Genomic DNA, 26,045 nt, shown 5'->3' with positions numbered 1-26,045 from the left:
GAGGTCCACACATACCACAGTACCACAGTCTGCTGCTGAGGCCAAGCTGCTGCTGCTGAACTGAAACTGAAAGAATGATGTTGATGTCTTGGAAAGTAGTGCAACAACTAGAACAATACGGAACCTGAAGCCACAAAAGCCTTTGTGTCGCACAGAGAACGTCTACTGTTAAAGTAGGTGAGATATTGTAGGTATGGGATTAATGGCTTGTCCTGGAGCTTCCCTGCTGCACTGACGGCTAACACAATTACTGGAAATTGTGCAGCCACAAAGCCTGTCCTATCAATCATCAGACTCAAGTGAGAGTTACATCAATGTGGGCCAACGCATATGGCCTGACCTAATTGTGGTTGTAACATCACACCTGCAGAGACCTGGACAGAAGAAAGAGAAAGCTGCAGAGGGGCAGGGGTTACTGAATGAAAACACTGATCTGGGATCAGAAGCAAACACACCGAAAGAGAAATGAGAGCAAAGCAATTTTTAGGTGTCCCTGACCTCTTACTAGTACACGAAGCATGATGATGTGTGCAAAGCATGTCTGCTTTGTGCAGAACTGCAGCTCTATCAAAGTTAATGATTCAGAAACAAACAGATGGTATTTATGAGTTTCGAGTAGTAGCCTGAGTATCCAGTTTTACCTGCAAACGCCGTCAACAAGTCAAGCCTGAGGCATCAAGACCTACATTTACAGCAGCATTAACTGGTTTGATCAGCCACTATGCAGCAGGACAGACAGTAAACACAGCACAGTCAAGGACAGATGTTATCACAGGATAAAGTTATATGATATGACTGAGAAGTTAGCAATGGATTAGCTCACCTTTAGCTGACTCAGAGTGGCATTAGCGTTCACCTGGAGTCATGTTTCTGATGACCCAGCAGATCCCAGTCCAGTTTCTCCCTCTCCGGTTGGCATTGTTCTGGTCTCCAGAGATTCCAGCAACATGTGGTTCTTTGGGTGTGAAGAAGTGTGCACGCTGGACGGGTTAATAGTCTGTCACAACTAATAACTAATAATATGCAAGTAAAAAGGGAAACTGACTTGTTTTGCACAAGTATTTCACTTGACCGTGAAAATGTAAAAGCAGGACAGCTACGTTGTCTACCCTGATTCTGTACTAAGATCACAGAATTCAGCAGCAAAAGTCAACCAGTGAGCTTCAAAATGAGCCAGATCCACAAGTTCAGTTTTTTATTCATTTGCAAAACTGAAAATCAGACTTGAGGTTTTATTGAATGATACACTGTCTTGTGGAGTACATTAAACAGTCACAAGCAAGCAGATACAGTGGTTCAAAGACATACACACCACACCACATGTATGTACATGACAGATATCTTAAAGCAACTGCTTACTGGACATTTAGAAATATGACATCATACACAGGGATACAGAAGCATATCCTCCCTTCACCTCAAGGATCTTTGTTTTTCACAGTATGAGCCTAGATGACAGCACATGACCAGAAGGTAGTCAGTTCAGTAGGTTAAGGCAGGTTACTTCATCATTAAGGCCCTGGCTGGTAAAATAGCAGAATTAGTCGCACCCACAAGCAAACTAACGAGTAGAAAAATTGAAAGAGGTTTTAGAGTGAGTGTAAAAATGGAATGTTTCAATCCCAGAATATAACAGTCATCTGGTGTTTACAGATTTTCAAAGTCAGGAAGAGGAATCAGCTCTGCACAAAGCAAGAAACAACTAGGGAAATAAAACAAAACAAAACAAAAAAATCCTGTATTTTTTGTTTAGAGAGCAAAAGCGTTAGGTGGGTCATGTCTTTACCAACAGCAGGTAGAATTAGGTGGCACAGTTGGCTTGGAGGGAATAAGCTCTTAAGGAAAACCTTTAAAGAATACTTATGCATAATTTGATTGTTCAATTTGCACATGCTCGGGTTGAGTCTGACACTTAAAGTTTATTATTTCTATCTGCAATAAAGGAAAAAATATGAGCAAGAGCAGCAGTGGTGGAGTGGGATGGACAGGATACCATTATGTTGGATGCTCATTATCAGCAGCGAGCAAACTGCTCCAAACGTTTCCTGACGTTAGCCTGATGAAAGACAGCAGTGAAACTTCAAAAGATCTGATTAAACAGATGGTTAAACAGTGTTTATGCACGCTGAGATAATTAGAGTGGCTCCTCTCAGACCAAGGTCAAAAAGGAACAGAAGCCACTGTTGAGCATGAGAGCTCTCACTGATCTGCGTTAGAGCTGCATGTGAAGTCTGAGGCCATAGTTTCAGACATCTGCCTGTTCTTTGGTGTAACAACAGTGCGAGAACTGAGTGGAATGTAACTACGGGAGCAAGGGGACACACTGGCCTTAAGGCGAGTTGTGAACAGTATTACGCGCTGTTTCCCACAAAAAGAATCAAAATGAAAAGCAGTAAACGTTAAAGTGTTATTCTTACAAAACAGTACAAGGCTTCTTGTCCTTGAAAGGGTTTTCTGAAGCGGGAATGCCCATCAGCAGCGGGTCGTTCTTCGCATGTTCCCCACAGTAGCGCATTAGATCGGACGAAGCCTTGGACACCTGCGAAGGAACCGGCCCACACATTCACACTGATCTACTTTGACATGTGCGTAGCAGAAGAAGGCCATTCAGGCAGACGCACCTTTACCCTCTCGATGCTGGCCTCTATCCTCAGCTGCTGCACCGTTCGTCTGGCTTGGGCCATGCTACTGGAGCTCTGGGTTTTTGATGACATGGCAGTTTTAGAACAGCTGCACTCAAACCTGGGAGAAACAAACACACTTAGTGCAGAACATCTACATAGATAGAGAAAAAGAAAAAAAGTATAATAAGGGCAATGGAAAAAAGGAAAAAACATCTAGTGACACACTAAAGACAGAAGGTCAACAAAGGTAGAAACATATTCACAAACTAACATCAGTACTTCACTAAAACTTCCTAAAACTTTTTCGTTATCTTGTGTCACCATTCAAATAAAAAAAGGAATGATACTTGCATCTTTAAAAAAAGGTTTCTAACGTTGCACATTTCATTGCACCACTCAATTCAATGCTATTTTGCAAAAGTACAAGGAGAAAATCCCAGCATGTTCCAGCTCAAACAACTAATATTAACATACAGTGTGTGCAACTTCTCAGAAGTGACAGTCGAGGTTATTAGGAACCACCTCCACTGGACGTGCGTAAAAGCTGATGGCCCAACCTAACGGATTGTTATTTCACAATCCTCCCTTCCAGGATACGATGGTTTGCTTTTACCATTGAATTACGTCACTCACAGAACAACTTTAAGGAGAGGCTGCACACAGCTGCAATTTCCTACCGAGCCCTTTGTGCTGGCCAGCTGCAGAGCACACGCCGTAAAGAAGGAAGCAGCGTTTGAGCAAAGCCTGATGTGTTCTCTGATGTTCTGCAAGTTTCTCAGAAAAATTAGAAACTGGAAAGAACAGCCTCTGATCCAGAGGCACAAGTATAGAACACCGTGTTATAGTGATTTACAGTATCTCTCTGTACCCAACAGTTGCTGGGCACTGATAATTTCCAGCTCCTGTTCCTGGAAAAAAACAAGAAAACGTATAGTGTCTCTCGGGGCTGAGGGAATCTTTGGCATGTGGTTTGCCAGTGTTTGTTCTTTGCTCTGGTGCAGGATATTATGGAGGAGGGGGACACTCTGGCACGGAAGGGAGATGAAACATGGTCTACTACAAAATTGACTACAGACGGAAGTCAAGACCATACATCCCTCATAATCCCCGGCCCACCACACCCACTTCTTCCACAGGAAGCTCCCTAGTCAGCTCCCCTCTATAGTATAAATGATTAAATATGTGGTAAAAGCCTTTAAAAATAGAAGCTGCACAGACATGTGAGGAAACAAAAATAACTTCCTCAAGATTGCATGATGACATTATGACCTTTTTTCTTTTATCCTTAGACCAGTGCAAACTGCTTTGTAGTCTGTGCTTACTTGACTTGTGCAAAGCTAAAGTTGGCATTGCCTTAAATCTGCATTTTACAGCCCTCAGCTGTGCCTCTCAGGCACAAGAGGACACAGGAAAGGGGCTGATGTTCACCTCCGACGTCTGCAGTGATGCTACGTGATGCACGGCTCTAAGAGCTTGAAAGGATCCAATAAAGTCCTGGTAAACTATAAAATGTATTGATGAGATGCCAGTAAGTGTTTAACTGCACTGCTGTTACGTCCCTGTTTGTACTAGTGCGTTGAAAGAAGCAATAATTCAGACTAGTACTAACCCTCCATTAGTAGCATTGCTAAGACACCCCACAGGCCTCTGTGCCACTACGATCTCTAACTCCACATATACAACTTTGCAAGTCCCAACTTTATACGACTGATAAGTTAAGAACGAATCTGCACCACACTGCTGCTGCTGCTGCTGCTGCTGCTGCTGTGTGGTCAGAGATCAAGAACAGCAGTGTGGAGAGACATCCCCTCCAGCCAGAAGTGCCACATGTGGTATGAGATCTGCAGAAGTCTGTCCTGCAGAGGTGAATGGGTTTAGAAGTCTCTCTGGCATCAGGATCGAGTCCCCTCCCTGGTGTGGGCGCACTGAGACTCTGCTGTGCAGCTCGCCCTGCAGTGAGTCTCTTTCAAATAATTCTGTCATTATTTATGAATATGACACATGGGAAGTTGTATATTGTCTATTAAGGAGCTTTGCTGTCCAATGGCTTTCTTAAACTGGAAACAAGCAAGCATAAGTTATACAAATGTTAACAAAGCGCAAAGTTTCATTTGTTAAATCAAACTTATAGAAGGATAAAAATAAGATTTTATAAGGTCTGAATGTACTGTACACACACATACTCAATTCAATTCAATTCAATTCAATTTTATTTATATAGCGCCAAATCACAACAAAGTTATTTCAAGGCACTTTACAAAGTAAGGTTTAAAACCTCACACAACTAAACCCAACAAATCCCACATACAGCAAGCATTTAATTTGACAGCAACAGTGGAGAGGAAAAACTCCCTCTCTAACGAGGAAGAAACCTCCAGCAGAACCAGACTGGATGTGGGCGGCCATCTGCCTCGACCGGTTGGGGTGAGAGGATAGAGAGATAGAAAAGCACAGCAACAGCAACAAGCAACAACAAGCAACAACAGAGCACAGGCAGGATGGTAGGACCAGGGACTGGATGCAGGCAGGATGGTTGGATCCGCAGCTGCCCATCACAGACACCAAACTTTGAGTCCAATGATACCTGTGGGTGAGGACAGAGAGGGAGAAAGAGTGGGGGTGGGGGGGGAGAGAGGAGAGAAGCACAACTACTGGACAGAAAGAGACAAGGTTAGTTAAACATGGGACAATGATGGGAGGTTATGGGACAGAGGAGGTAGAAGGAAACAGAGGAGCTCAGTGTATAAATTAAGTCCCCCAGCAGTCTATGTCTATTGCAGCTTAACTAAGAGATGGTTCCTGTGACTAACAATAATTGCCAGTGACCTGAACCATCTCTAACTATAAGCTTTATCAAAAAGGAAGGTTTTAAGCCTAATCTTAAAGGTGGAGAGTGTGTCAGCTTCTCGAACCTGAAGAGGGAGCTGGTTCCAGAGGAGAGGAGCTTGGTAGCTAAAAGCTCTGCCCCCTGTTCTACATTTAAACACTCTAGGAACCGCAAGTAGCCCAGCGCTCTGAGAACGAAGTGTTCTGCTGGGAGCATAAGGAACTATAAGGTCTTTAAGATAAGAAGGAGCTTTATCATTGAGTACTTTGTATGTGAGTAGAAGAATTTTAAATTCTATCCTACATTTTACAGGCAGCCAGTGCAGAGAAGCTAATGTAGGAGAAATGTGATCTCTCTTTCTAAGTCCTGTCAGAACTCTGGCTGCAGCATTTTGAATGAGCTGTAGGTTTTTTAAGGAGCTGTTAGGACATCCTATGAGTAAGGAGTTACAGTAGTCCAGCCTAGAGGTAACAAATGCATGGATCAGTTTCTCTGCATCGCTCTGAGAGAGGATGCTTCTGATTTTAACTATATTTCTAAGGTGGAAGTAGGCGGTTCTGGAGATTTGTTTAATGTATGATGTAAAAGAGAGATCCTGGTCAAACATGACACCAAGGTTCCTCACAGTAGAATCTGAAGCTAATGTTATGCCATCCAGGGTGGCTATCTGACTCAATAGTGTCTCTCTCAGATTTTTAGGCCCAACAATAAGAATCTCGGTTTTATCTGAGTTTAGTTGAAGGAAGTTTTGGGACATCCAGGATTTGATGTCTTTTAAACAACCCTGAATTTTGACTAGTTGATCTGTTTCATTTGGTTCCAAGGACATGTATAGCTGAGTATCATCTGCGTAAAAATGAAAATTAATAGAATGCTTTCTAATAATCTCACCTAGAGGAGACATGTATAAGCTAAACAGAATTGGACCCAGCACAGAACCCTGTGGAACTCCATAGCTAATCCTTGTGCGTGTGGAGAATTTATCATTAACATGAACAAACTGGAATCTGTTCAACAAATAGGATTTAAACCATCCCAATGCTGTTCCATTAATCCCGATTCTATGTTCTAGTGTCTGTAATAGAATGTGATGATCAATTGTATCAAATGCAGCACTAAGATCTAACAGGACAAGGACAGAAACTAGACCATTGTCCGAAGCTAATAGAAGATCATTAGTGACTCTAACCAGAGCTGTTTCTCTGCTATGATGTTTTCTAAATCCTGACTGAAAATCTTCATACAGGTTATTCCCACTAAGGTGGTCAGATAATTGTTTGGCCACGATTTTTTCCAGAATCTTGGAAATAAAGGGTAAATTTGAAATGGGCCTATAGTTGGCTAGTTGTCCAGGGTCAAGGTTTGGCTTTTTCAATAGAGGTTTGACCACAGCCACCTTAAAAGCCTGTGGTACATAGCCTAGTTGTAAAGATTGGTTGATTTGATTTAATATGGATGAGCTGATTAAAGGTAGAACTTCTTTGAGTAATCTGGTTGGGATTGGATCTAAAAGACAAGTGGACGACTTGGAAGAGTTGATTATTGAGGTTAACTCCATATGAGTTATGGGGGAGAAGCTGTCTAGGTAAGACAGAGGATTTAATAAATTTAAAGTTAATGGATCTAGACAGTGCTTTCTGTCATTTGGAAGAAGTCGCTGCTGAATGTTTTTTCTAATGATAATAATTTTATTAGTAAAGTAGTTCATAAAGTCATTGCTGCTGAGATTTAAGGGGATAGTAGACTCAATACAGCTATGACTCTTTGTCAGCCTGGCTACAGTGCTGAAAAGAAACCTGGGGTTGTTTTTGTTTTCCTCAATTAGGGAGGAATAATATGTTTTTCTAGCAGCACAAAGTGCTTTTTTATATTTCATTAGACTGTCCTTCCATGCAATGCAGTTTACATTCATTTTGTTGGAACGCCACTGTCTTTCTAGTTGTCTAGTCCTTTGCTTTAGACTGCGGATGTCTGAGTTATACTGTACCACGGAGCTAACCTCCTCTGATTCACTGTCTTCTTCTTCAGAGGAGCCACTGTGTCTAACATTGTACGTAGAGAAGCTGCAGCATCATCTACAAGACAGTCAACCTGTTCATAAGGATTAAGGTGACTGTTCTCTGTGTATCTGCAAGACATTGAGGCAAAAGATGATGGAATCATCTGCTTGAATCTGGCAACAGCATTGTCAGATAAACATCTGCTATAGTAACATTTCTTTCCAGCTGTTATAGGGTCAGTTGTGCTAAATTCAAAAGTTAATAAGAAATGGTCAGATAACAGAGGGTTTTGGGGAAGAACTATTAAATTATCAATTTCAACTCCATATGTCAGGACAAGATCTAGAGTGTGGTTAAAACGATGAGTGGGTTGATTTACCTGCTGTGTAAAACCAATAGTGTCTATTAAGGAGTTAAAAGCAGTGCTGAGACAGTTGCTGTCAACATCTACATGAATGTTAAAGTCTCCCACTACAATGACTTTATCTGTGCTAAGAACTAAGTCAGATAAGAATTCAGAGAATTCAGTTAAGAACTCTGAATATGGAGCAGGAGGACGGTAAACAATACAAAACACAACTGGTTTCTGAGTTTTAGAGTCTGGGTGAGAAAGGCTCAGAGTGAGGCTCTCAAATGAGTTATAACTATGTTTAGGTTTAGGAGTAATTAATAAATCTGATTTATAAACTGCTGCTACTCCTCCACCTCTACCTGTACATCTTGGAACATGATAGTTGATGTGACTCATTGGAGTCGACTCATTTAAAGTAACATATTCATCCTGCTGCAGCCAGGTTTCAGTGAGACAGAACAGATCTATGTGATGGTCACTTATCAAGTCATTTATTAAAAAGGATTTAGATGAGAGAGATCTGATATTTAATAAACCACACTTCATTAGCTTACTATTACTTTGTTCCGTAAGAGGAACTGTTTTGATGTTTATTAAATTCTGGTAAGTCACTCCTCTTTGATTTGTTTGTGACTTGTATAGTTTAGGTGGTCGAGAAGCAGACACAGTCTCTATGCGATAACTAAGACTAAGAGTGGGTCGCGGCTGTAGAGAACATGCAGAGAGGCGTGTAAGACTGCGACTCTGCGTCCTGGGCTCCACTCTGAGTTGTCACGGAGTGGGGGGACTAAGCAACATGGCCATGTTACTAGAGAGCAGAGAGGCTCCGTTCAACGTGGGATGGACGCCGTCTCTTCTAATCAGCCCAGGTTTTCCCCAAAAAGTGCTCCAATTAGCCACAAAGCCCACATCGTTTGCAGGACACCACCTAGACAACCAGCGGTGGAGCGATGACAGCCGGCTATACATGTCATCGCTGGTCACATTGGGGAGGGGTCCAGAGAAAACTACGGAGTCCGACATTGTTTTGGCGAACGAACACACCGACTCAATGTTAGTTTTAGTGACTTCCGATTGGCGTAACCGGGCGTCATTAGCTCCTGCGTGTATTACGATCTTAGCGTACTTACGTTTATCCTTAGACAGGAGCTTAAGATAAGACTCAATGTCGCCCGCTCTGGCCCCAGGCAAACACCTAACTATGACCGCTGGATTCTCTAACTTCACGTTTCGGACTATGGAGTCACCAATGATCAGAGTGGGTTTCTCAGCGGGTGTGTCGCTGAGTGGGGAAAATCTGTTTGAAATGTGAAGCGGTTGGTGGTGCACCGTGGGTGCCTGCCTAAAGCTACGTTTCTTACGAGCCGTGACCCAGTCGTTGCCCAGCTGCCTGGGACCTGCCGGGGGACTGGTAGCAGCTAAGCTAGGAGGCTCCGCACCGGCTAAAGGGACCTGGCTAGCTGGCCTGTTTTCTAAAGTGCGAAGCCGAGACTCTAAGTCTAACAACCTCGCCTCCAACCCTGCAACTAGCGTACACCTATTACAGATACCATTACCATCACTAAAGGAGGCGGAGGATAAGCTAAACATAAGACACACCGAGCACCGAACAGAGCGAGAGGGAGAGGAAAAGGGGGAAGCCATAGCAGGAAAGTAAGCTAGGAGCTACGCTAGCGGAGAAAACACTTAGATAACAGTGTAAATTAGCAGGACGTTTAATGAAAGAAAAAGATGCTTGAGTGTTACAAGCTTGTTTTGAAACTTTTAGCAGTCGCTATCGGATATAAAACGATAATATTTAGAAAAGAGCGGAGAGTAACGCTGTACACACACAGCGGCAGCAAACCTCAGTAACCGGAAGTGACGCGATACGCTTACCGTCAGTCAGACTGACGGCTGACTGACGGTAATGCACAAGCTCCTGATCATGCACAAGCTCCTGATCTCACTCTTTTTATGAAAGCAAATGAATAATATAGTAAGGTAGTATAGTAGTATAGTAAGTCAGGCAGGTGCTTAATCTGGACATGAACAAAAACATAAAACTATATTTAAGTTATTAAGTATACGTTATGGCCCTATAACACTATTTTTGAAAGAAGACCCCAGTCAAACCAGTGCATGACTGCAAAGAGACCTCTTTCCGTTTAGGCAAACACAAACAGGATGGGAAACATCTCAGCCACCGTCTCCTGTGTAATTATTTGTAGTTGGACTGAACCTGGAAAATCCTTCCATTCAAAAGAATGTCAGCAATCCCCTCAGCTGTGGTCGCGCCCGTTTGCATGTGTACTTACGTGTGGCCAGTTTGTACTGTGTATATATATTACAAAATATCAGCAGAATTAATAATCCTTTATTAAAGTAATCAACTGAATGTTGTATGATACTAGTTTGTGCATTACAATGCATAGACACCTTCTCTGTTGTACTGTGAATATTAATATTATATATGTAAAATATTTTAATAAATAGTAGCATACAGTAGATAAGAGACAATACAAAAAACCAAGGTATGCTACGTTTGTAGTACAGTAGATGGCTAAGATGCTATTTGGGAAATGATAAACAGAAGGCAGGCTGGGAGCTGCATTCTGAGCGATTGGTTATCAGCTGTCCACTTCCAAACCGGCTGGGCTGTGGGACACTGCCCAGCTCCATTATCTGTACGTTACACTCTAAACTGCCTGGCAACAACAGCAGCATGCTCCAGAGCCCCCTCCTGGGCCAGGACCTGCTCCTCTACAATAAAGCCCCAAGGCTTAGGCACATTACTGTCATGGTGACAATGCAGACAGCCTATCAGAATTGTGCCACACTCGCAACAGCTATGTGGGCATTATGTGGAATGGAGGCACTGGGACGGGACCCTGGAGCCTTTACAAGTTTAACTGTGCCCTGAGAGCTAATCTCAGACAGCTTGATGCTATCTGGGAGCCAGACTGTCCAGTCAGGCGTGCAGACGCAGGAGACAAAGGCCTCCCAAAGAGAAACAAACATGTCTCCTGAGTTTTGTTGAGACAAACTGCATGACTAACGCCAACAGCATTCCAGTCTGTGCAGGAACATCATTGATTGCAAGCCTCAGCGGTGAAACATTTCTAACGGCGCCTAAAAGCTTTGAAGACTTTGGGTGTGAAGCCAGCCAACATAAAAAGAAACATGTAGGTGTTCGCGCTGCGGCCCAAAACAGGAGACGGGGGGTTCCAAGCCACTGAGTCACAGGCTGTGAGTTTCTCCCTAGGCTCCACAGTTTCCCCCCTGAGTTCTGCAGTGGCATGCAACATTCAGCAGAGTCTAAGGTCACTGATAGGACAACAGCATCACACCCTTGCTCCTTCCACCTGGGCTCCACGTGCAGAAGAACGGCTTCCTTTGAGTGTCTGTGTCTGCGTGTTTGGCCACACAGCCTGCAGATTCACCAGCCGTTGAAAAGTTCAAAGCTTCAACTAACGCATGTCTGACTTTGTGAGAAATCAGTTCAACTGAGGCCCTTCATACACGCCCCACATAAAGAACATCCATGGATTAGTGCCGTCTTTGAACCTGGGCAACGTTTTCTCAGTCATCAGGAGTTCCACGCACCTCAAAGCCTTTGAAACAGGTGCTGCTCTCTCCTGCTATACATCATCATCATGCGTATTGTCAGACTTTGATTTTCTTCCAAAAACCTGCACAGTTGGCGCCTGCTTTGATTTTATGAAGACCCAATGACTGAAAAAATGCTGGGCCATGTCTTCAGTTAAATCTGAATGACTGCACATCCCACAGTGTGCCACCAGCTGCTGCTATTAATACAAGACGTGCTGTCAAGCAGCAAATGTGGGTGTGGCATGGGGAACACTTTGAATAGGACTTTAAACAAAGGCTTTCTATGTCTGACCCATCCGCCAGTGCACCACTGCACACACTCATACAAGTATATTTTTTTTAGGTATGCTAACATTCAAAACTGTGTGAACATGTGCTTTGTACAGTATGTGCTGCAGTGTTTAGTGTGAAACTCTGACTAACAATGGGCCTAAAGTGGATCTGCTATAAATAACCTTGTCCTCCAAATCCAGCAACAAGTGAAAACGCATGGATCAGAGAAGGATCCATCGAGGCCATGGCTGAAGGTACCAGTTCATGAACTCTCAGCTCTGTGACTTACTACTACTTACTCAGTCAGAGTCACGGTGAGGCTTCATGCAGAGAGAGACTTGATTTTGGATGGATGTGATGCAGCTTCCCACACCAGGGAATCTGTGAATCTGTGTCTGTGACCGCTCTGTGTGAAGGTGAGCCAGGCTGCTATTTCCTGCCAAGTAGGAGACATGAAAGCAGTTAGATTTTAAAGCTGTTGATATCTCTACACAACAAACTGTCTCCACCCTATCATGGGAGAAAAACTCCCACCACAAACAAAAGCAGGAAAAAACGGATGTCAGCAGATTTTGCATGTGTCGAAAATCCCCTAAAAAGGGAAAAGTGAGAAGGATGAAAAAAACAGCCCACTCTTTCCCATCGATACTTCCTGGAGCCCGGGGGAATCCTGGATCTGCACGAGTCCCCCCGACAACTGAGCTGTGTCTAGACAGAAACCAACTCTCCGCTCAGCAGATAGGAATTCACCAGCCCACTGCTCATTCTCACAGCACCTTCAGCTCGCTGCTCTCACATTGCACAGAGCGACCAAGTCACAGCTCTCATTATAACAGTTAGTGGCCTGCCATTCATGAAATACGTGAAACTGGTGCCTTATTTGAACGAAAGTCAGCCCTTTTTTACACCCAACGATATGGGAATGTAAAACAGTCCGCTTGAAAATTCCTCTAATTCCTACTCCATCAGCAGACAAAGCCAGCGGTACAAGACGCTGAGACACCGGCCCGGTCTGTTGACACGGTCTGCTGCTCAGGACAAACAGCATCCTCCTCAGTCCCAACGGAGGAAATATAGCTGCTGTTGACCTGTGCTGCAGGTATTAACACCGAGCCCCTTCACCTTTACTTCATAACAAAGAATTTCCAAGCACTGCTTCTTCAACCATAGGCAACTATAGGTTTTTCCAAGGAGTTTAAGAGCAAAGCAATAATTCAGCATGTAAATCATAAATGTAAATAAAATCAAATGAGCTTCTGCAATCACAGTATTTGTGTCCATGAGCCGGAGCACACGTGGCTCAGCGTCTGACTTCTTCTGGTGGTAGCCTTCACCGGAAAGGTCTGGACATTACAGCACTTTGCTTCCATGAGCCTTTTCAACATTTGTAATATTGTGAATTGCTTTCTGTATTTGTTGGATGAAAAAGCTTTACTCAACTTTACTTTACTCTATATGTTTACCAAAAGTTTTATGTCTGGCTATGAATGCAGTTCTGCAGTCATTAAAATTGAATTATTAACAGATCACACACTTTATAAAGCTGTTGGATGATTGGAGGAGTAATCACTTTGCTGTAAGGAGATGTACTGGAAATCTTTTGTTCCAAATTTGTTCTGATAAAAAAGGTCTGCATCTACAGCTGTATGAGTCCTTGGCATTACACTGCCTTCAGGTCAACAGCGTGCAAAAGCACAAGCACACTATGTTTAGGTGTCATACGGATTGATCAAGGGTGCAATGATTTGAAAGGTGAAGGACAAGACATTCTTCCTTGTCAATGCATAATTAGCTAACATTAGCTATTTTCCCATCCATGGATCGTTAGTTTCAGGGTCAGCATTCTGGAGGAGTCGTGACAGAACAATAATAGCTGGTGAGGTTAACACAATATCTAATGATATAAATCTACCATTCACATGGTTACCGTGGATACCAGAGACTCGGGGTTACAGACACTGTCTGTGTATGAGAGAGTTGCTAGGTGAAGGTGCCACTGGATCGACTGACCAGGACGAGGAGCTGCATCTATCAGGTGGGTGGTACTGGAAGCATGTGTTGTCATATGAAAACGTGAAACCTAATGTGGACAATGCAGCTGAACTCACATGCACTCTGTGCTCTTATGCTGCAGGCAATTTGTGGTGTGTTTGGTTAAAGGGACGATCTAATCAGCACACGCCACTGTGCTGGAGGAGGGACATGGTGGTAGGTGATAGGGAGGCGTCTGCTCTCCTGTCACCTGACTGCTTATCATGATGAACAAAAGGCAGAGGGAGACAGAATTAGGGGAGGGCCTGGGAAAAACAACACAGCCTCCTGACCTCAGTAACAGGAATCACCGTCACGCCTCCTCCCTTTTCTCCTTCCTGTGAACTTTGAGGCACCCCAGAGCTGAGTGCGCACTAAACTGCACATAATGAGCAGTGTAGGAGGCAGCGGACGTAAGCGCCACTGGGGTGGACACCCTCTCCATAGTGCCCTTTGAGGGACACTCCACAACTGGCTGCAGCTTTTGTCTAATGATATATCAGAGTCTGGAAGTCACCTGATTGTAAACCTGCAGTCCTGATGCATTAGTAATCTGCCCTTTGGCTTCACACATTATTGCTTGAGAAAATGGCGTGAGCTAAGATATTGACAGCAATGAAACTAGTATTGTTAGGAGAGAAGGAATCCCAAACATCCACGTCACTCAGCTCTTCACAATAGCAGGCAACGTGGATGGGACGCATTTATGCACATTCCTATTGAAATGACCCACTAACTTTGGGAAGATGTTCGGAAAGTGCAGGATGTTACTTCTGATGGAAGGCAAATGTTAGTATTTTAGCTCAGTGAATTGCTCAGTACTCAATTGCTTTTGTATTTGTAACTTTATTGATCCCAGCACTGCAGAAAATGAATCCCTGCAGTCGACCCATCCCCCTGAGGGAGAGGTGCTGTGCACAAAGTGTGAAGAGTGAAGTGTTTTGCTCAAGGACACACCTTTTATTTACCTTGAATACTTCCTCTAGAGATGAAAATTATAATAAGCCCTAGGAAACAGAAACTCAGTTTCTCAAGTAACAACAGTGAATATTTTTCAGTTCAACGCTACCTGTTTGTATGTCGTGCACATGCATAATGATTAAGCTGCTCAGCAACAGGACAAAGAAATAATATGGAAACAATATGCTGCATTTTGTCTAACCCAATTCAGGTCCACGTGCATGCATTTGGCAAAGGCAATGTCATGTGGTCTTTGTGAGCATAGTTTGATAATGAAAAGTAAACATAGCACATTTGAATACGCAGTATCACATAACATAAATCATTTGCATAGGTCAGAACATTCATGACGTCATAGGTCACTATGACCTAGATGAGTCTGTTCCTTAAAAGCAAAGCATTTAGCAAAACTGCAACATATCCTTGCAAACCACAGCCCCAGCTCAGAACACTGGCCTATATCGTATCATTTCCAACCCGTGTCTAGCCCGGGGAGTGCAAATGATGACTAAGCTCATTTCGGTCATGCATTTTGGAGCATTATAACACTAAATTCATTCAATGCACCGAGCAGGATCTCACAGGAAAAGTATCCGCAGGCCAGTTGCAGCGGTTTGTTTTCAGAAGAGTGTAATGCCAATGGAACGCAGATGCAGAGCTGCGCAGCATACCACCCTGCTTCACCCCTAATCACATCAATCAAAGGAGCATTTTTACAGCAGCATAGACCATTAAGTGCATACTGGCGAGGAAATGCAATTAAAAACAACTTATTTCTGGCTTGGAAAATATTTCTGTTGCCACTGTCTGGTGGCGGAAAATCAAAGCAGGAAGGAGCAGCCTGTAGAATAGAATTCCAGGCATGCAAGCAGTGGCTGGGCAGAGTTTTCTGGGCAGCGTGACAACCTGACCTGCTGTCTGGATCTTCTGAACACTTCTGTTTGTTAACTGGAAGGCTGAACCCACAGTGAAGATCAGAGTGGCTGGGATTCTTGTGTGGCAGACATGTGGCATAAGAGCGTCTGAGCGAACAAAGTGGCTGGGTGCACTGTCAGGGCCTGGCAGTCATGATTAAAGGCTTGGGCTTGTTTTTTACAGAAGACAGACTACTGCCACGTAGGAGCACTATCTCTGTCCCTCTAAGCACAGACACATAGAACACGTCTGTAGGATGTGGGTATGTCCAGCTTGCTATCGCCTGGTACGACTCAGGCAAATCTTTTCATAGCCCAACTCAGTTTGTTCAGTCTCAAATGGGAAAATGAGATCCCACCTAAAAACAGACTATTATAGATATTTGAAGAGGCTAAACACTTACTGTAGTTGCTCATGCACATGACTTAATTTGTTATGTAAAAGACAATCAACAGAGAATGTTTTGGATAAAAGATCATTTGTGTGGCTAAAGATAACACCTAAGGATTGTTAGTGGCAAACAAAATAAAATTTGAAATGAGATTTAACTAAACTAAAACCACTTTTGCTCTGTATCAAAACACTGTAGGCTCTATTTGACTGTAAATAAAATGCAAATCAAACAATACTGACAAAAATAAAAATTCATTCTTTTGTCAAAAGTGAATATTTTATCAATTTGCAAAATGCGTTTTTTGTAACAAACACTAAAACCCACACAAAAAACACTTTAGGAACATCTAAAAGGATAAAAATAAATAAAATCTCTGCTATCATCGTTTGAATTTGACTGGCTTTTAGGCTAAAGGTGTTAACCTAATGTTAGTGTGGTTCGTGTGAGGCACGTTGCAACTGAACTACAACATTTACACAACTTCCCTGCAGTTCCCTTCACAATTAGAGTCAAAGAAAAAAAACAGAGACTGGATCCACTGTGACCTAGTTCTCCTCTCCAGCGTGTCACCCTGTGAGGAGGGTGCCCCGGCAGTTACACATGTGAACATGCAGTAATACATCATTCACAGGAAGTGGATGTAGTAACCATGCAGGAGGGAGGAAGATGTCCATATATGAGCAGATGCTTGTGAAACAGGATGGAGTCCTTGCCTGAAGAGCTCTAGCCTAAACAAAATTAAAAAAAAAATAAAAACCTCTCCTCATCATCCAAGCTAACGCTTACATCCTTAACCTGCTCAGCTCGCTGATAGGAACTGATTCTTACATTCTGGTGTTGGTATCAAGATGAGGCGAGTTCATTAACAGGAAGCTGGCTTGTGTTTCTGACACCTGTCACCAACATACCTGCCCTCTGGAGAAAGGATCCTTAGTCAAAACTAATTTTCCTGCAAATTCTCCCAACTTCTTCGATGCTAAACGTGTTATGTGCTATCAAATATTATAAGTTCAGTTTATTGCTTTTATTTCCTATTTTTCTCTTTGTCTGTCATTTTGTGGATGACAACTCTTACGTTTAGATTGTTATGTGCATTGACTTAAATCATATAACTATATATTAATGCTTGTGCAGCTGTTCAAACAGCTGCAATGTACAATTGCAGAGCTAATACTGCAAAAACAGATTAAAGTCCTCAGGTTTATGTGATTGACATTAATGGGATTCAACCTGCATTTCATGACCAAATAAGGACGGAGAAACGTATTCAGGTTACACATTACCCACTTATATTATTAAACAGTCAATACAGGCTAATGGGCAAGCTAGAGTGAGGCTACTGTAGGTACATACTGACTGATACTGACACCATGTGGAGGAACTCCAGAAATGCACCGAGCTGCCCATGTAAAATGTAGTTGAATCTCGCCACAAAGCAAACATATTTCATTTAGTATTCTTATTACTACAAAGAAGATTCTAATATCTCTTGTATTCTAATATAAGATTGTAAATATATATATCCATTGAATCCATTTTTGTGACTCGTCTGTTCAACTATTGTACATTATGGAGCCTGATGATTCGCTAAGTCAGAGAGAACTCGACATTTCTAATTTCTTTTTTTATATATTATATTATATTATATTATATTATATTATATTATATTATATTATATTATATTATATTATATTATATTATATTATATTATATTATATTATATTATATTATAGATTATTATAGATTATTATTATTATTAGATTATAGATATATTAGATTATATATATATTATTAGAATACAATACAATCATTATTGTATATGCATGTATACTATATTTACTGTAAAGTAAACAGTGCAAATAATACATAAATTATCCATCCATCCATCCATCCATCCATCCATCCATCCAGCCATCCATCCATTTTCTAACGGATCTTATTCATCTTATTCCCTAATGCGGGGTCACGGGGTACATAAATTATATTTTCTCTAAGTTATCTCTTTTGTCTCTTCATTTATTTATTTCTCCTAGAAGCAACATGAAATCTATTTCTTAGAATGCAGCCAAGAACTCTGACAGAACAGCCTACTGCTGTAGTGTAAAGTCACCTTCAGTCAGCAGAAGGCAGCACCTCCAAGCCAGTTAAAACCACAACGAACATACAGTATAGAGGCTGGGTCTGATTAAAAATGAATAAACTGGTGCGGCATTGTTTGCAACCCAAGCTGTCTCTCATATACCATTAAAGGCAACAGCTGAGACGTTCTCAGGAAGCAGGATTGAGTTATTGAGTAAATCTGGGAAGAGGAACAGGACAATTATGCCACAGCGACAGCTTTTACAGAAGTCAAAATGGTTGTGGAAGGGGAAACTTATCAGTTAATAACACATTCTACTAAGACGAGTTCTATGGCCAGTTCCTCTGATCACACAACTCCCTGTCACAACTTGTGGATGTGTGCTTTGGTGATGTGTACTACAGAGCACACAGGCCAAAATACTGTTTACTCACCTACTGTTTACTTACTTCCAGCCCTAGCATTTCCCTATAAGTCGAATGCACCGACAAGACCAACAACAAGCACAGAAACATTGGTGTTGAGCTCCAATATATGCTATCAAAGAGCAACATTTTAACACAAATATGTATGTATTTTAATTATATATAATTTCTCCCTATGATTCACAGTTTACACACCAACAAACCTCCACATGGCAGGATTGTAATTAGTGGACATAAACGTGTTAGTATAATTGACTCGAAAGGCTTAACAACTAATAATACACCGATAAATGAGAAGTTAGGACCTCTTACTGTCACTAGTATTCTCAATAATTTTGTGCTAGGACAAGGTACAGAGTTATTTCCACCTAAAAGCAGCTTATGTTATATTCAGTGGAATAGAGTACATTACTGTACATTAACTGTTTGCATTTTATACCACACTCAGATGTCTGTTATTGTGTGAGACCAAACATGTTTTATTAGGGTTCCAGTTGCTAAGCAACCTCTAACTTCCTTGTCTAGTTTATAATTTACTGTACTGTCCAGTATCAGTGCAGGTTGTTGTTTGCCTGCATAAACAATAATTCAGCCTAACAGGAACAAGAAGCCATATAAAAAAAAGCAACTGAAATAATTATAAACATTTCTAGCAATAACTGATTACAATTGTGCTGAGCTCAACATACGACACAGACTCACTAACAGCTGTTCTCATGTAACCAGCAAATCAAAGGAAAAACTTGTGTTGTTGTGATGATGTTGACAGATATTTTAAGATATTTTCTATTAAAACAGATATTTCCTATTAAAACAACACGGTGTACAAAGTACAAAATACAACTAGGTTGCTCCATTATGGGACATAAAGAGAAGATAATTACATTTATTGACAGTGAGACTCATTGTCCTGATGCAGCACAGATGCACCAGCTTCAGAGCTGCGTATCATATTGGACGGCACAATGCATCTTTCTATAAATACACCACAGACCAGCAAAGCTCACATCAGCCAGAACAGATACATGGTAACAGCAGCCAGTGACCTGGGTACTGTCATAGGTTTTAGTGTCACTCTACAAACACAAAAGCTGAGCTCTGCAAGGACTGAGGTACTTCCTGCTCACGCTTTCTAGAAGTCAAACCATTTAAAGACAGTCTATGAAAACTCTACTGTTTGAAAGCAAACATGTCCTCTAATAGAACTTATAGGCAACCAAACTGCTCCCTACTTTAGATGACCTAACGATTCTGAGGTCCACTGCTATCCATTAACCCTCATCCAAACGTCTGTAGGTGTTCCCTAAACATCTGTTGCTTCTGAAAAGACTATTCCAGATCAGAGAAGCTTAACGAAATTGTACCAACTGTATAAAAGGAGCACCAAGCTGCAGGCAGAATATAAATATATACATAGCACTCTGCTAACCAGGTAATAGAAGATGAGCACCATGGAGGCCTAATTCCATATATGCTGCAGCTAGGTTGCCAAGGCAACACTCAGCTATTTGATATCAGCATCCCATGCCAATCAAACTGCTTGCAATTTTTAAAGCCAATGCCCACAGCAGCAACAAGTGTTCTCCTCCATAGCCTAATCAACTAAGTCTCTGTAGGATAACGTCTTCTGTATCATGTATGTACTGTAGGTAGTAACTAGCCTACTAGCCACTTTATTAGGTAGACCAGTACACTGTCTGGGATGATTAATGATTCTACTGTACAGGGTATGTTTATTACCTGGGTTACAGTTTGTGGTGGAACTGGTGTATATTATAATAGAAGATGGTTCTAATGATTTAGTCCCCTCATTTATTTCATATACATTGTTTTATGCCACTGTTTCCTTCATTTGGGCATTTGTACAAAAGAAGAGGTCATTTTCAATAAATTTATTTTTATTTTCACGGGCCAAGGTTTTCACTTGATAGGTGGTATGGTGAGTGATATAGAGGCAGATGGGTTTAGGGAAGTGATGGTGGACCTAAATGTCATGTAATAACTTTTAGAACCCAGAAAACAAGAATCAATGACATTATTTCTTACTGCCTGTAAGATAAACATGAGAGCCAGGACTGAAGCTGCATGTAAACATTTATATTCTTATGGATATATAAATAGAAATCCATTGAAAGCATTCATCATTTGCTGATAAGCAGGTAATGCTTTGTGTACTAAGCAGCCCTCTTATGTATGACATGTCCACTCATACTCAGCAAACGTATAATACCTTCATCACAATGACAAGGAGGCTGAGAGGGCCTCGACGTGCGTCAAAGCAGCGCAGCACCGTTCACATGTAGCTGAGGACTAGGAGAGCTGGAGGCCGGCGACGGCCGCGGCTCTGCTGTGTTGACTAACAGCATTCTCTGAAGGTCTTTGTGACCAGAGCAGTGACGCACAGAGCAGCTCCCTGGAGGCTGAGCGTGGAATTCGAGTTGAGGGGGAGGGGGTGGGGGGCGTTTGAGGCGCTCACGAGATTAAACCGCGCTGAAGTCTGTACCAGTGGCTGTGGCGTAACCAGGCAACATGGTCAAACCTGCGTCAGCACCAAAACCCACTCAGGTGGAGTCACGCTGAACCGCCAGAAGCCACAATAATGAGAACTAAATCTCAACTCAGACATGAAACGGTGGAAAAACGTCAGGGCCTTCTGCTTCATCTTATCTGTCACACAGATGAACATCATACGCTGTTATAGTCAAACAGTGCTGTTTAAAACAGCTGAAACAGGCTCATACAATATCATATTGTCATTTAGCCCACATTAGCAGAGGAGGCATAGAGCACATCATTAAAACCCGTGCAAAACAAATGTCTCTTGTTGCCAAAAGTAAACATCTGCGCATCAACATCAACAGTGTGACTTCAGTTAGTGCGGCTAAAATGATAGTGATTGTGATAACATCATGTGATAACCTGAGACAATCAGGACAGTGTTGTAAAACCTCAATTACCTTAAAGCACCAAATGATGACATCAAATAGTGAGTTAGAACTTGTTTACTGACGTTTCTAACAGGAACGTTCCTGATTTTAATCAAAACATTAAGAATTATCTGCAGGAAAGACTTCATGTCCTTATCCACTTAGAACAGATCACGGGGCCATGCCAGTCCTGACACAGCAGCAGACAACTACTGAGGCTCAACTTCACACTTAGGGCAAAATTAGACATACTACGTGTTCACATCACAAGCCTAAAACGCACAAGATTTTTTTCAAAGAGAGTCTAAACATTTTTATCTGAATTTGGAATGTTTCTGGAATGTATCTAACTAAATATCCAAGGTTCTTTTTTGGCAGCTTTGTGCCAATAAAAACCACTTTCAGAAGAATCATGACTCACGCAAATTTGCAGAGTTTCCTGCAGAGTTTGTACAACATATTTCTGTCTCCCAGATAATTACCATCCATTTTATTTAATGCAGTCCCATAACCCAGGGGAGCTTACTGTGGAGTCCTTGTCATGAGGAAATATATGGTTTTAGCATGTAATACAGATTCTTATTATTTTTTTCTATTTCTAATTGAGACTATGCATGTTCTGAGGAACATGTAAAGCCACATTACTCCTCATAAATAATGTGCTATCATTTCTGCTGTCATGTACAGTAATCCACTGCTGCTGTTGTTCAACCACAGCATCCGTGCACTGTGGTGTCATGTTACCGTTGCTGAAAGACTACTCACGCATAATCTCATTGTAAATACTCACCTTGCTTCTCGGATTCGATTGGTTTTGGGGGGGGTCGTATATATCAACATCGAGCCATGAAACACTCCTTTGACGAAAGCTGCTTGAATTAAAAATTAACTCTGCCTGCGTGTGCAATAAAAAAACTTTCCGACGGAGAGGATCAGCATTTGGTGCTGCTCCAGCGGAGCCCCGGTGGCAGGAGGCACGGACGCAGTCATCTGCTGCTGAGCGGAGCTGAGCGCTGCTGGGCTGGGACTCATGTCTCTGCCTCTGTGGGAAGGCCAATGGCGCCATCTGTCGGTCACAAGGAACCGCAATTTGTGTCGTAGACTACACAACGAGAAGATACTGTATTTCACAACAAGCACATAATTTATACAACACGTCTTATTGCTACTTTAAGTGTATTTAACTATAAAAATAATCAACTAATTATGAAATTACTTACAACCATTGTAGGTTCGAATCCTCGTTAGGGTGAATAAGCATCAAGTGTGGGTCCTTGGGTAAGCTACCACCTACCTCATATCATGAGAGACATGAGATTCGGCTCAGACGTCGCCCGGCGTCTAACAAGGTCTGCTGGGGAACCAGAGCACCTTGGCGAGAAATGAAACAAAAAAGAAATGGCTAAGCTGCGAGAACAAAGCTCTGTTGGAATGCTACTAGTAGCAAGTAACCCTAGTCAGAGGGGTTAAATGCAAAACCCACATCCAAGACTAACGGTGAAGCAGCTAGTAGCGTTCCAACATCGGCAACTGGGCTAGGATGCCAGGTCAGAGGGGAGGTTTCACCATCTCCCCAACCGGAAATTGGATATGAAGCCCCAATGAGCACAGATACGCTGAGCGAGGCAGCGTATCTGAGTGAGGCAGCGGCTGCCATGAAAAATTAAACACCTCTCCTAGAGGTATAAGAGCAACCATGGGAGCCATGAGGAACAATACCCACCATGAAAACGAAGGTTGGAGGCAAAAATCAAGGCAGCTCGGAGGGAAGTGAGCCAAATGACAGAGACCAATGCCCAAGAGGTACCAGATGCCCATACCTGAAACACTCGAAACTGCCAAGCCTTGGCCAGCCGCCTAAAGAGATACACCAGAGACAACGAAGCCAGACGAATAAACCGGCTGTTCGCAACACAACCTGTGAAAGTGTACTCTCAATGGCAGGGTAATAACAGCAGAGCAGACCCACCAAGGCTGGAAACTGAACAGTACTGGAAAGGTATATGAGAGAGAGGCATCACACAACAACGATGCACAGTGGCTGGTGGATCTGAGGGAAGATCACAGCAACCTCCCTGAACAGAATCCAGTGACTATCACAGTGGCAGACATCCAAAATAGAGTCTCAGGTATGAAAAACTGGACAGCACCTGGCCCTGACATGATCCACGCCTACTGGCTAAAGAAGCTCACTGCAATCCATGAGTGCCTGGCAGCACTTACCCTGAATGGCTAACCGAAGGGCGAACGATCCTGATAATGAAGGATCCCTCAAAGGGTACAGTCCCATCCAACTACCGGCCAATAACCTGTCTCTCCACAACATGGAAGCTCACGTCAGGCATCATCGCATCTAAGATAAGTGGGCACATGAGTCAATACATGAGCGAAGCACAGAAGGGCATTGGTAAGGATACCAGAGGAGCCAAACACCAACTCCTGGTAGACAGAACAGTCGCCCAAGACTGCAGAGTGCGACGCACCAACCTGTGCACAGCCTGGATCGACTACAAGAAAGCCTATGACTCAATGTCACACACATGGATCACTGAATGCTTGGAGCTGTACAACATCAACAGAACTCTAAGGGCCTTCATTGCAAACTCGATGAGGTTGTGGAGAATCACCCTTGAAGCCAATGGGAAGCCACTTGCCCAAGTATCCATCAAATGTGGGATATACCAAGGAGATGCACTGTCCCCACTGCTGTTCTGCATAGGTCTGAACCCCCTCAGCCAAATAATAAACAAGACTGGCTATGGATACCGACTCCGGAACGGGGCCACCATAGGTCACCTCCTCTACATGGATGACATCAAGCTGTACGCTAAGAATGAGCGAGACATCGACTCGCTGATCCACACCACAAGGATCTACAGCTCAGACATCGGGATGTCATTCGGGCTCGAGAAATGTGGGAGGATGGTGACAAAGAGAGGCAAGGTAATCCACACAGGAGGGGTCTCACTCCCAGAAAAAACAATAGCAGACATTGAGGACAATTACAAGTACCTTGGAATACCACAGGCAAACGGCAACCTTGAACAGGCAACAAGGAATGCGGCAACAGCCAAATACCTCCAACGAGTAAGGCAAGACCTAAGAAGCCAGCTCAATGGCAAGAACAAATCCCGGGCAATAAACAGCTACGCTCTGCCAGTGCTCAGATACCCTGCGGGAATAATAAGGTGGCCAAAGGAAGAGATACAGACCACAGATGTTAAGACACGAAAGCCCCTCACCATGCATGGAGGGTTCCACCCCAAATCCAGCACCCTGAGACTGTACGCTAGCCACAAGGAAGGAGGCCGAGGACTAGTGAGCGTGAGAGCCACTATCCGGGATGAAACATGCAAGATCCATAAGTACATCAAGGATAAGGCCCCGACAGATGACGTGCTGAGTGAATGTCTCAGGCAGTGGAGAACAGAGGATGAGATGCTGGAAGAGGGACCATCATGGGAGGACAAGCCCTTACACGGGATGTACCACCGGAACATAACTGAAGTGGCTGATCTCAACAAATCCTACCAATGGCTTGAAAGGGCTGGGCTGAAGGACAGCACAGAGGCACTCATCCTGGCTGCACAGGAGCAGGCCCTGAGCACCAGAGCCATAGAGGCCCAGATCTACCACACCAGACAAGACCCAAGGTGTAGACTGTGCAAAGAGGCCCCTGAGACGGTCCAGCACATAACTGCGGGGTGTAAGATGCTGGCAGGGAAAGCATACATGGAACGCCATAACCAAGTGGCTGGCATAGTATACAGGAACATCTGCGCAGAGTATGGACTGGAAACCCCAAGGTCAAAGTGGGAAACACCTCCCAAAGTGGTAGAGAACGAGCGAGCCAAGATCCTGTGGGACTTCCAGATTCAGACTGACAGAATGGTAATGGCGAACCAACCAGACATTGTGGTGGTGGATAAAGAGCAGAGGAAAGCCGTAGTGGTGGATGTGGCAATACCAAGCGATGGCAACATCAGAAAAAAGGAACATGAGAAACTAGAGAAATACCAAGGGCTCAGGGAAGAACTGGAGAAGGCTTGGAAGGTGAAGGCCACAGTGGTGCCTGTGGTGATCGGAGCACTTGGGGTCAGTGACCCCCAAACTGGAGGAGTGGCTACAACAGATCCCTGGAAAAACATCCGAAATCTCAGTCCAGAAAAGTGCAGTCCTAGGAACAGCAAGGATACTGCGCAAAACCCTCAAGCTCCCTCCCAAGGACCCTTGGAAAGTGGATGAGACCACCCGCGGAGGGTGAGAATAGATTTTTTTTTTGTCATATATATATACATAGTATATATCTTACTATATATATATATATATATATATATATATATATATATATATATATATATATATAGTTTGTTTTTTTATCAGTGGACAGTTTACTACTGCAGTACTTGGATGCATAGGATGCCCCAGTACATATGTGTGGGCAACAATCTAAACAGGGAAGCACAGTCTCCCTTTCCCTGGACATGTCCTGGACTAGCCACCTATGGCTTATCCTGAGTACAGACACTCATGGTTCATGAACCCAGTCACCAGGTACCAGGTACATTGAGGTGTTTTTCAAACATAAGGTCTGCTTGTTGCTCTAAAACCAGCTGAAGTACTGACGTCTCTCCATGATGGCGCCC

The 26,045-nt window shown here is 43.0% G+C and overlaps 2 protein-coding genes across 4 annotated transcripts; both read right to left on the bottom strand.

The window, feature by feature from the left end:
• Positions 1 to 1,180: 1,180 nt before the first annotated feature.
• gng12b (guanine nucleotide binding protein (G protein), gamma 12b) lies at positions 1,181 to 26,040 on the bottom strand. Of its 3 annotated transcripts, none has more exons than XM_055507997.1 (4): positions 26,026 to 26,040; positions 22,190 to 22,465; positions 2,628 to 2,742; positions 1,181 to 2,539 (listed from the first exon to the last, which is right to left on the bottom strand). In XM_055507997.1, the coding sequence occupies exons 2-4, from the start codon at positions 22,237 to 22,239 to the stop codon at positions 2,414 to 2,416; spliced, it is 291 nt and encodes a 96-aa protein (XP_055363972.1). In that variant the 5' UTR covers positions 22,240 to 22,465; positions 26,026 to 26,040; the 3' UTR covers positions 1,181 to 2,413. The 3 variants fall into 3 exon arrangements, with proteins under 3 accessions (XP_055363972.1, XP_055363973.1, XP_029002257.1); XM_055507998.1 differs by lacking the exon at positions 26,026 to 26,040 and adding an exon at positions 11,967 to 12,103 and having other exon boundaries at positions 2,622 to 2,742; positions 22,190 to 22,437; XM_029146424.3 differs by lacking the exon at positions 26,026 to 26,040 and having other exon boundaries at positions 2,622 to 2,742; positions 22,190 to 22,444.
• Positions 7,394 to 8,422, bottom strand: LOC129603969 (uncharacterized). The gene has a single exon (XM_055507996.1). The coding sequence runs from the start codon at positions 8,347 to 8,349 to the stop codon at positions 7,408 to 7,410; it is 942 nt and encodes a 313-aa protein (XP_055363971.1). The 5' UTR covers positions 8,350 to 8,422; the 3' UTR covers positions 7,394 to 7,407.
• Positions 26,041 to 26,045: the final 5 nt, after the last annotated feature.

Source organism: Betta splendens, chromosome 4 (assembly GCF_900634795.4).
Source record: "Betta splendens chromosome 4, fBetSpl5.4, whole genome shotgun sequence".
Lineage (NCBI taxonomy): Eukaryota > Metazoa > Chordata > Actinopteri > Anabantiformes > Osphronemidae > Betta > Betta splendens.
Note: the sequence above shows the minus strand (reverse complement) of the source record. Positions and strands in the feature narration are given on the sequence as shown.

Bases quoted from the DNA above. Each gene is read 5' to 3' on its own strand.
- LOC129603969 (XM_055507996.1), bottom strand. From the start codon at position 8,349: ATGAAGTGTGGTTTATTAAATATCAGATCTCTCTCATCTAAATCCTTT.
- gng12b (XM_029146424.3), bottom strand. From the start codon at position 22,239: ATGTTGATATATACGACCCCCCCCAAAACCAATCGAATCCGAGAAGCA. The intron at 2,743-22,189 runs GTGAGTATTTAC...TGTTTCTCCCAG, and splicing joins AATCGAATCCGAGAAGCAAG to GTTTGAGTGCAGCTGTTCTA. The intron at 2,540-2,621 runs GTGCGTCTGCCT...GTTCCTTCGCAG, and splicing joins CCAGCATCGAGAGGGTAAAG to GTGTCCAAGGCTTCGTCCGA.